Raw genomic sequence first — 11,046 nt, 5'->3', positions numbered from 1 at the left:
CAGGTGACCCCATTCCAACAAGACTCCTTGCTCATCAGTCTTACAGCGGTAGTTCAGTGTCATGAAAACACCATCATCTTTGAAGCTCAAAGGACTGATTCAAAACCAGGCTCTAGCATAAACCAGCTGTGTTACTCTGGGAAAATTCCTAAAGTTTAATTTTTTTCAGCTATAAAATGAGGTAAATAATACCTATCACAAAGAATTTGGGGGAAGATTATAGGAGAGTAAACCATCTAGAACATAGCAGATGTTCAGTAAATGTTCACCCCACTTCCCTCCCATTTCATGTACCATTTACATAGCACTTAAGTTGACAGTGTATGTTATGAATCCTCAATTAGATTGTAACAACTGGTAAGATCCTGAAGGACAGGAGCTGAATCTTGCTCATCTTTCTAAGAACCTATCAATGTGCCTTACATAGAGACACAATAAAAATTGAAAACAAAGAAATTATAGTTACAGTGGATTATGGCAATCAAGTGTAAATGGTGCAAGGACCAGAACTGACAACTGTAAATTTTCATCCAATTCAGCTGTAGAATTATTACATGGCCCCTCTGATGCCAAAGGCTGATTTCAACAAATGACAATGCAAATAAAAACAAATCAACTTCTAGAGTATACAAGTTAATGAGTAATCTTTAATAATAACATTAAAAGTAGCTTAAATGAAATGTGACAATCATATTAGAAGAGTCTCTATACACGTATTTGTTCCCTTGTACCTTTATGCAAAGGTTTCCTTTCATATATTCTTTGCTTTTATATGATTGTAATAGATCTCTTCATACCACTTGTTAACTAACTGAAACTAGAATGAGATTTTTATATTTTCCCAGCAGGGGAAAAAATTAAAGGCTAATACTAAAGCAAAACCTGTAAGATCAAGATCCAAAACCAATAATTACAGGTAAAATCTATCAAAATCTTTCTTTAATTAAAACGTTTTCTTTCCAAATTGCTTTCATTAATATCAAGGCTTCAACACGCTCTCTGAACTTACTAGAATCTTTTTTTCCTATACTGATTTATCATAGCCTTTCTTTACTGTATGTTATCTTCATTAAGGATCAATTCCCATGGTTGGGTTTCATTTTTCTTTTAACTACCGCCCCAGCTGCATGTGCTAACAGGTTGGAGGAGCTGTGATTTGTTGGGTAGTAACCTCCACTCTAACAATCAACTCTTCGTTAATGTTCCTAACAACATTCCCTTTCCCTACAGAAACTCATTCTATAGTGCTCACACACTGGAATGTGCAGCTACAAACTGATTTTAAAAGCAATTACTAATAGAAGAGTGTGTGCCAGATACCCTTCCAATATCTTCATGCTTCCAAGTACTTCTTGTTTTTTTGTCTTTTCCCATGTGGAGAAGTTTATGATAAGAAATAGAGGCAGTCAGTTCTATCAGACCAAATCCACCGGAACAGAGAATATAAATACGTTGGTATAGTAAGAAAAAGCGAAAAGCCAGGCATCAAAAGACCAAGTTTCTAATCTCAGTTCAACACCTATTATACATCTTCAGGCAAAATCATAACCTCTCTCAGCTTCCACTTCCTCTTCTACAAACTACAGATAATAACCACCATCCCTATCTCAGCAGCTTCTTTCAGAGATTATAAAATCACAGCATCACAAACAGCACTGTATAATTATAAAATACATGTGAATACATATGTATAAATATAGATGTGAATGTATTTTTGAACAATAGCAATGTCATAGTCTATAGGGTAAATGTAAAATAATTTTATGTCAAGTATTAAAGTCCCAATTAAACACTTCACTAGACAAACTGTTATACTAAATTCTATATCCAAGTATATCACAGTATATCCAAGGAAATTTTTTTCGAGAAACAGAATCTAGCTTGGAAACATATATTCACAGTCCAGTTCATAATTTTTGGAGCAAGTATCTCTAATCTGGATTTATATTCTTGCAAGCAAATTTTTACTCATAATCATAACATATTTAAATTCTCACTTTTCAATCAAACTTAATATAAGAAACTACTGGAGGTTAGTTCTTCATATCTTGTGCTAAGAATTTCTGCACCATGGTCTTCACATAACCCTTAAGTACGATGAATTTAAAAGTAAAAAAAAACAGGATAACTTTGTGATTTTAGATTTTTTTATGTTAAAAATAATAGCACCATTAAATTAGAAGATTCCTAAATCATTACTCACTTCCAATTTCCTAGGCAAAATATCAATATACTTTCATTCTCCAAATAAATTAAAAGATTCGCTATAAACATACACACATATATTTCCTAAATTGTGCTCTTACTGCTTTAACTTTTTATTTGTGAGAAATTTTGAACACTAGTTAAATTGTTTAGCATATATTTTTTATTTTCTTTATGGTTGCTTACAGTTTTGTACAAGATCCTTCTTATTGCATGATTCTGGCAGACTTTATGCTAATTGTTGTTCCAATTAATTAAAACTGCTTAAAATATAAAATTTTTAAATTAAAATCTTATTTTAATTATAATTTTGCAGCTAAAATTCTTTTTCCAAACTTTGCAAACATTCCGTGCAACCTAAATAGTGCTGAGAAAAAACTGGATTTTAAGAGTTGCTCAATGCTCTTCAAAAGGTGGAAAAACATAATGAAACATACGCTCATCCGAACTACACCCATTCTCAATTTCAACATAGCAAGCCTCCTGTTTGTTCTTAGGGCAAATTTAAAACCATACATATTGGAATTGGTTATTACTGAAGATAATTTATGCAATCATAAGCCAAAGATGCTAAACTAGCAAAAAGAAAACCATGCAAGTAAGCAAACTCTAACACACATGGGGCACACCCTGTCACTATATAAAAGCTTGTCACTGTCCTTGGTAGCAGGCACTCCCTGGGCTAAACAGCATCACCATGTCTGTTCAGTACAGCTCTAGCAAGCAGTACTCTTCCTCCCGCAGTGGAGGAGGACGTGGAGGAGGATCATCCATCAAAATCTCTAGCAGCAGAGGCTCCTCTGGTGGAGGATTTTGCTCAGGGGGGTTCAGTGGTGGCTCTTTTAGCCGTGGGAGCTCTAGTGGAGGCTACCTTGTGGGCTCCTCAGGTGGCTATGGAGGAGGATTAGGAGGAGGTTTTGGTGGAGGTAGCTGTGGTGGAATCTATGGAACCAGCAGCTTTGGTGGGGGCTATGGAGGAGGCAGCTTCGGAGGAGGGAGCTTCGGAGGAGGCAGCTTCGGAGGAGGCAGCTTTGGTGGGGGCAGCTTTGGCGGAGGCAGCTTTGGAGGAGGCTTCGGTGGTGGATTTGGAGGAGATGGCGGTCTTCTCTCCGGAAATGAAAAAGTAACCATGCAGAATCTGAATGACCGCCTGGCTTCCTACTTGGACAAAGTTAGGGCTCTGGAAGAATCAAACTATGAGCTGGAACGCAAAATCAAGGAGTGGTATGAAAAGCATGGCAACGCAGGCCAGCAAAGGCCTTGTGACTACAGCAAATACTTCCAAATCATTGAAGATCTTAAAAATCAGGTAAGGGGCATTTTAAAAATCCAACTTTAAGCCTATTTCTTATCCATGTAATTCAGGCAGATGACTCTTAAATTAAGCACAATATAGGTGTTCACTGTTTGCCTATTTTACTTTTTTGCTTCCAAAAATAATCCTGTCTCATCAAAGACAAACATTTGTGCGCGTATGGTCATTGCAATCTTCATCCAACATGTGTGTTATTTGTCTTATAGGATGGCAGAATACTGAGAATTTTTTAGGTTTTAATGAGTGAATAATGAATCCATAGTTAAAATACAGTAGATATTTACAAATATAGTAACTAAAAGAATTATCAAATGAATCAGAACAAAATTTATTCAGATTGATAACAAAAAAAATACTCATTGCAAGAAACATGAATTCTCTAGTATGGAAATGGGATGCTGCTTGCCGCTACGGAATTCATGAATAGCACCTACTGTGTCCTAGTTCAGAGTGTATTCATTCAGAATATACAAGTTAAACCAAATACAGGTATGAGTCAGTCAAAAGTTGGCTGAACTACATGGAAATCACAAAGTATAAAAGAGGGGGATACACTTGGAGGAACACATCTATATAATTCCAATTAGTTTTCAGATAGGGATGACATGGAAATAAAAGAGTATAGAAACTTCAAGAGAACAAATGACTCAAGTATATGGGTAAGCCTGCAATATTTCATGTTTAAAATAAAAAACTCCCCCAAGATTTTGTAAGAGAACAATATAAAAATGCGGTTCATCTATGTATGCCTCTATAAAAGCCATACCTGTATCTAATTTCTTTGCCTCTCTCTCCAGATTGTCCATCTAACAAATGATAATGCCAATGTGGTGCTCCAGATTGACAATGCCAGGCTGGCAGCCGATGACTTCAGGCTGAAGTAAGCTAAGTGAATGTGATAGAATACTGTCACAACAAACACAGAAGTTGTTCTTAACAATGACTTTGTATGCCCACAACAGCATTTATATTTTCATGAATTCATTCAAAGTTAAACAATATTGGAATTGTCAGAGAAATTTTCAATTTCAATATTAACTTTCTGGCAATATTAAAAAAAAGAAAATGCATTTTAAAGTAACTGCTAAGCTTCTTTGCTTTAAACCACTAATATCCCTACGTGAAATTGTATATGATAAATGTTGCCATGATGTGAAATCAACTCTATATTTGCTTTTTAAACAGCCTCTGCCTGGGTACACCTCCATTATATAAGCTATATCCAGTATTTGTATCATGCTTGTTTCAGGTATGAGAATGAGCTGGCCCTGCGCCAGAGCGTGGAGGCTGACATCAATGGCCTGCGCAGGGTGTTGGACGAGCTGACCCTGACCAAGGCTGACCTGGAGATGCAGCTTGAGAGCCTGACTGAAGAGCTAGCCTACCTGAAGAAGAACCACGAAGAGGTGATGCAAAAAGTTATACTTCCCCTAGCCAAAAAAAAAATGGCTCATTGTAATCACAGTGTAGTTATTAAATTTTTCTGTTCCTCAAATAGGCAATAAGAGACCTTCAAAATGTGTCCACTGGTGATGTGAATGTGGAAATGAATGCTGCCCCAGGTATTGATCTGACTGAACGTCTGAATAACATGAGAAATCAGTATGAACAACTTGCTGAACAAAATCGCAAAGACGCTGAAGCCTGGTTCAATGAAAAGGTAATTCATTTCCGTTCGTAGTGAAGCCAATGGAGGTTTGGTTATCATTTCAGATTTTTCTCATCTTTTCCCCTGTTTTTAATACTTTAGAGCAAGGAACTGACTACACAAATCAATAGTAACATTGAACAAATGTCCAGCCATAAATCTGAGATTACCGAATTGAGACGCACTATTCAAGCTCTGGAGATTGAACTACAGTCCCAATTAGCCCTGGTATGTTAATAACTCTCTCGTGAAATGACTTCAACTTTATCCTACAAAGTTTCATGCTCACATGAGAATGTTCAACACAACACAAGAGAAAGTGCAGGGTTGCGGTAAGAAAGTAGAAATAAAATTGGAATTCTTTGTTAATGGGCGAAAAGCATTATTGGTATTGATCTAAAAGTGTTGAAATTGAAATGTTCCCATTAAAGAAAAAACAATTTTTATTCATTTTCTTTACTCTTCTATATGATGTCTTATTAAATTATTTAAAAAGTTCACTGTACTCAACTGAACAATGAGGTCGTTAAGCCACAATATATTCTCTCCTCTTTGCAGAAACAATCCTTGGAAGCCTCCTTGGCAGAAACAGAAGGTCGCTACTGTGTGCAGCTCTCAGAGATTCAGGCCCAGATCTCCTCTCTGGAGGAACAACTACAACAGATTCGAGCTGAAACCGAGTGCCAGAATGCTGAGTACCAACAACTCCTGGATATTAAGATCAGACTGGAGAATGAAATTCAAACCTACCGCAGCCTGCTAGAAGGAGAGGGCAGGTAAATTACAAAACTTTTTAAATTATCCCAATTGCTTTTATTCCACATTCCAAATTGCAAGGCTTTTCCAAAACCCAAGGAAGTGCCAGAGGATGGGAGTAAGTGGGGAGAAAACAGGAGGCAGAGTACGGAAAAAGGCCCACACAATCACAGTCTCAACTTCCCATGAATTTGGCCCAAGGATGATTCTTAAGGTTGCGCATACTATATAAAATTGTTTTTAAAGAATGGGTTTTAAAACACATAATTGGCAGGGCTGTTTTTTCTCAAAACAATGTTTTGCTTATTTTCTAAAGTAACAATAATCTGGGAAGCGGCCCCCCGTCTTCCACCGTTAGCGTTAACCGCATATGACACTTACTCCCGGTAGCGGAGGCTTCTACGGCGGCGGGCGCGGCGGCGGAAGTTCCGGCGGCGGCTATGGCGGCAGTTCCGGAGTCGTCTACAGCGGCAGTTCCGGCGGCGGCAGCTCCGGCGGCGGCGGTCTCGGCGGCGGTTTCGGCGGCAGCTCTGGCGGCGGCGGTAGTTCCGGCGGCGGCTACGGCGGCGGCAGTTCCAGCGGAGGCCACAAGTCCTCGTCTTCCGGGTCCACTGGAGAGTCCGCATCTAAGGGGCAAAGGTCAGCAGAAACAAGCTGGGGTAATCAGAATTAGTTTTAACTTTCTGTGATGATTTTGTTGCTTTTTAAGCTCTAAAGCTGTTTAAAAAATTAAAATCTTAGGTAGGGTTCCCGCTTGCATTTTTTTAACAAACTCTACTCTTGACACCAATCGTAAAGGAAAAACGGCATGGTCTAAAATGCTATAGCTTAAACATTGCTCGGATTTTTTTTTTTTTTTTTTTTTTTTTTTTTAGGCAACGTAGAAAAGTTGAATTCTCTTTTTTTCAGTTTAGCGTGTTTTTCTTTTAGGAATTTGCTTGTTAATTAGTAAGGAGCCCCCCCCCCCCCAGTTGCTTGGTTTAAATTCTCTTTTTTTTTTTATGATTCGCATACAGATACTAACAAAACCAGAGTAATCAAGACAATTATTGAAGAGGTGGCACCTGACGGTAGAGTCGTTTCATCTATGGTTGAATCAGAAACCAAGAGAGACTACTATTAAGCCACATCAAGAGGACGGAGTCTCCCTTCACACAGGCCGTTATGTACAGATGCATGAAAAACAAAATCTCCAGGAAAACACTTCAATCTTAATGGTCTGTGGAAATAGGTTCACTTCTTGAAAATAAGGTGTCTAAAAGGTGTTTTGTGGTTTCTATATTTCTTCTTTTCACTTTGTCAGAAAGTGTTCTTTAATGGGAAAAAAAAAACTTTCTATTCTGATTTACTAATGAATTTCAATAAACTTTCTTACTGATGCAAACTATCCAATTTGGTCAGAATTGTCTTTATTTAAATTAGATATATTTTTAACCTTAAATATTAGTATATTATAGCATTTGAGGATTGGTTTATCTAGAAATTCTGAAGACAGAATTATTACCATTATGATTTCTCTGAGTAAAATGTTTTAATCTTGTGGGTGTGTTGGACCAATGTCAGTAATCTCACTGAGTAAAAAACCCGTGAGATCCCAATCTTACTCTTTCTTAAAGATACACAATATGTGGAAAGTTCCTAGTTTTTTGGCTTTGAATTATTTTGATCCTGGAAATTCTGAAATATCTCAAATAAGACCCCCAAAATAAAGTTAATTGGAAATTTTACATTTTCTGATTACTTGACTTCTTACATTTACCTGCCCTTATTTTCTCCCCATTACTATATTATTTCTGCCCATATCGCCCCAACAAAATTATTTGGTGTTTATCAGGTGAACAGGAGAAACGCTGTCAAGACATGGTGATGTCAATCTGACCAAAAGGACACCTCTAGGTCCCTACTCACTAACCCTGACCAGTGATCAGTACTAAAGACCTGGAACTTGTAGGGTCAACCCAGTCATATCCTTCAGCCAATAAGAACCCAACTGACATTGCTTAGTACTCTGCTAGTATATGGAGTAAATAAGGGCTAGAGTTATTCTATGCTCCTAAGACTACCTGTGTTCCCTGCTTGGTTCCTGGATTACCCATGTTCACCAAGTAGCAGCCTTCCTCAGTATCCTTCCTGATTTGAGCTCCTGTTTTCCCCAGGACCTGAGCCCTCGTCCCCAGGCCATTTTGTTTGGACTCCTACTGGGTAAACTCTACCCTCTGCACCCCACATTGATGACTGAATCCCTATTTAAATGTGAATGTACTTCCCTATAGTCAAGCCTCCATGACATACCTGGCACCAAATAGTACCATAGTTCGGAGACTCTCCACTTTGGTTCGCATGTCTTTTTATATGTGTACCAGCCACCCTTCTTGGGGGCGAGTCTTCTGAGGTTCACTGTTGAAGTCCTAACATGCCACATTGTAAAGCCCTGAAAGAGATGTTGCGGGTAAGGACGCTTTGAGCTCCTATTGTGTATATACTGACGGCTCTTTAAAAGCACTGTCTTTCAAAATATTTATTATCTAATAAAGATAACCATGTCACTGGGACCTAGGATATTGTTCATAATCTTAGATAGCCATTCTCTTTATTCTGAAGAAATAACTGTTTTCATATTCAATGACAATAATCTGAGACAAATACGAATATGTTATTATGAGATAGTTGTTTGTTATTAAGCTTTGTCTCTTCTCCTACCCACCCCTCCCCCTCCAAGCCAGGATCTCAGCTGATCAGAGTTCTTTATTTGGTTGTACAGTGACCCAAACCTTCATTCCTGAAAGGTGAATCATGGTGGTCCTATCTGCTTACCTTTTCCAATATCTCCTTAAACCATTATTTATATTAAATTCTCTCTGATAAAGAACTACTTTCCTGACAGATGTTAACTAAACTGATTGTGGTAATCATTTTTCACTATATGTCAAGATATTATGCTGTACAACTTAAACTTATACAGTGCTGTATGTCAATTACATCTCAATAAAACGGGAAAAAACTACTTTCTTGGCTGGACACTGACACTACAATTTAATAAAGACTGTCTAAACAAACAATTTGATTTTAACAAGGACATTGGGTATTTATGAAAAAATTCTTGTTAACTCTACAGGTCACTGTTTTTACTACATAGATTTATCATGTAGCTATTAATCAAAAAAATCCTGTACACATTCTTACAGATTCTAAAGTTGTTTCAGAGTCCTGCTGTTTAAGCAAGATAGTGTCCAATGAGACTAGCAGAGTCAGTTTTGGCGTTCATGTGGAATCATACTAAACAGCAAAAGCTTGTTTCTCCAAAGACTTTGCTTTATGCTACTATAGGCCTTAAGGCTTTGCAACCTGACCTGGATGTCTATTATGGCTTGATATTTTGCTTGAGAATGGAGAAGTAACTTTGTTACGCTCAGCTCTATAGGGGAAATTGCTTGAGTAAGTTTAACTAAATAAAGTCCATCCAGTATTTCCCATCTAGATTGCATGTTGAGAGTGGGAGTTAGGGAAAGAGCTCATTTGTGGTTATAAGCATGCATTTGAAAGTCAGTGATTCATGGACTTCCTATCCTAGCACTGGCATTTACAGATCATGTAACTTTTGGACAAGTTACTTCAACTCTTCTGAGTCTCAGTTTTCTTGTCTATACAATAGGTATAATAACTACCTCAGGTGAGATCATTGTGGGGATAAAATGAGTTAAATATCTACAAAGCCCTTAGAAAAATGCCCACCATAGAGTAGGTACTGAAGGAACAGCATTCTGTTCATCTTCAAAGAAATATTCTTATTGGCTAAATAACCTAGTTTCTCCAAAGATAGCCATGAGCATCACAATAATTCGTTAAAGAGGATGGTCATTAATGTGGTCTGCCAAGGGGTAGAGAACAAGGTCAGGTTGCTGTCCTAGGGCTGCGAAACTAAATTCCAGACAGTACGGATAATAATGAGACTGTGTCACAAAGGATTATGATTAATCTAGCCCTGTGAACTGAAGTCCAGTAAAATATAGCAAGAGGTTTGTGAAAGTAAGTGGGAAGGACCAGATGATTGCCCCAAAGTTTTGAGATAGTTGATTATCCCTAAAGGCTGCAGCTGTGGTCACCCTGATTATGAAGCAAACTATCCAAACTGTGTCCTTGGGTGATAAAGAGAAACAAGTTATCACGAAAGAAAGAAATCCAGACTGGAAGCCAGGTATGAAGGATTTTTTTTTATTTTATTGAGGTCATAATAGTTTATAACATTGTGAAACTTCAGTTGTAGATTATTATTTGTCAGTCACTATATATATGTGCCCCTTTATCCCTTATGCCCACCCCCAACCCCCTTCCCCTCTGGGAACTACTAATCTGTTCTCTATGTCCATGTGTTTATCTTCCATATATGCATGAAATCATATGGTGTTTGTCTTTCTCTGGCTTATTTCGCTTAACATAATGCCCTCAAGGTCCATCCATGTTGTTACAAATGGGACAATTTTGTCTTTTTTATGGTTGAGTAGTATTCCATTGTGTATATATATATATATAGAGAGAGAGAGATGATAGATAGATAGATAGATAGATAGATAGATAGATAGATAGATAGATAGATAGATATAGATAGATAGATAGATAGATAGATAGAATATATATATATATATACAGAATATATATATACATTCTTCTTTATCCATTCATCAGTCAATGGGCACTTGGGTTGCTTCCACGTTTTGGCTATTGTGAATAATGCTGCAATGAACATAGGCTTGCATACGTCTCTTTGAATTGTTGATTTCAAGTTCTTTGGACAAATACCCAGTAGTGGGATAGCTAGGTCGCATGGTATTACTATTTTTAATTTTTTGAGAAATCTCCATACTGTTTTCCACGACAGATATTTTTTTGAAGGGTACTTTTTGAACCAGATTGTCCCACAGAATGCCATGCCAAAGGAGGAAGGACTCTTTGAGCTGTCACATTGCTCCTCAGTGTCTCTAGATAAAAACATAGATACCATCAACATCCCAGCACTGAGTAAGAGATCTTTCCAGCCTAGTACCAGTTAGAAAAGCAAGAAATTATTTTGCGTTGGTATAAATACTGAACAGTACCTCAGGGAATGACATGGATAGTGTTCTGA

At 37.5% G+C, this 11,046-nt stretch overlaps 1 protein-coding gene and 1 long non-coding RNA gene across 3 annotated transcripts; one reads left to right on the top strand and one right to left on the bottom strand.

Moving 5' to 3' along the window:
* Positions 1–2,171: 2,171 nt before the first annotated feature.
* On the bottom strand, positions 2,172–6,156 carry LOC147915017 (uncharacterized). Its single transcript, XR_015554728.1, has 3 exons — positions 5,680–6,156; positions 4,287–4,405; positions 2,172–3,406 (listed from the first exon to the last, which is right to left on the bottom strand). It is a non-coding gene; the product is annotated as an uncharacterized LOC147915017 (long non-coding RNA).
* Positions 2,903–7,311, top strand: LOC101391674 (keratin, type I cytoskeletal 10). 2 transcript variants are annotated; one of them, XM_087441123.1, is made up of 8 exons: positions 2,903–3,514; positions 4,318–4,400; positions 4,770–4,926; positions 5,019–5,180; positions 5,271–5,396; positions 5,727–5,944; positions 6,315–6,583; positions 6,941–7,311. In XM_087441123.1, exons 1-8 carry the CDS (start codon positions 2,903–2,905, stop codon positions 7,045–7,047), a joined length of 1,734 nt encoding a protein of 577 aa, XP_087297249.1. In that variant the 3' UTR covers positions 7,048–7,311. The 2 variants fall into 2 exon arrangements, 1 of the variants encoding a protein (XP_087297249.1); XR_015554727.1 differs by lacking the exons at positions 2,903–3,514; positions 4,318–4,400; positions 4,770–4,926; ... (1 more) ...; positions 5,271–5,396; positions 5,727–5,944 and having other exon boundaries at positions 6,421–6,563.
* Positions 7,312–11,046: the final 3,735 nt, after the last annotated feature.

This window comes from Ceratotherium simum, chromosome 16 (assembly GCF_057802395.1).
Source record: "Ceratotherium simum simum isolate JZ-2026a chromosome 16, ASM5780239v1, whole genome shotgun sequence".
NCBI classification, from domain to species: Eukaryota; Metazoa; Chordata; class Mammalia; order Perissodactyla; family Rhinocerotidae; genus Ceratotherium; species Ceratotherium simum.
The sequence above is the reverse complement of the archived record's forward strand: the minus strand, read 5'-3'. Positions and strand labels throughout refer to the sequence as shown.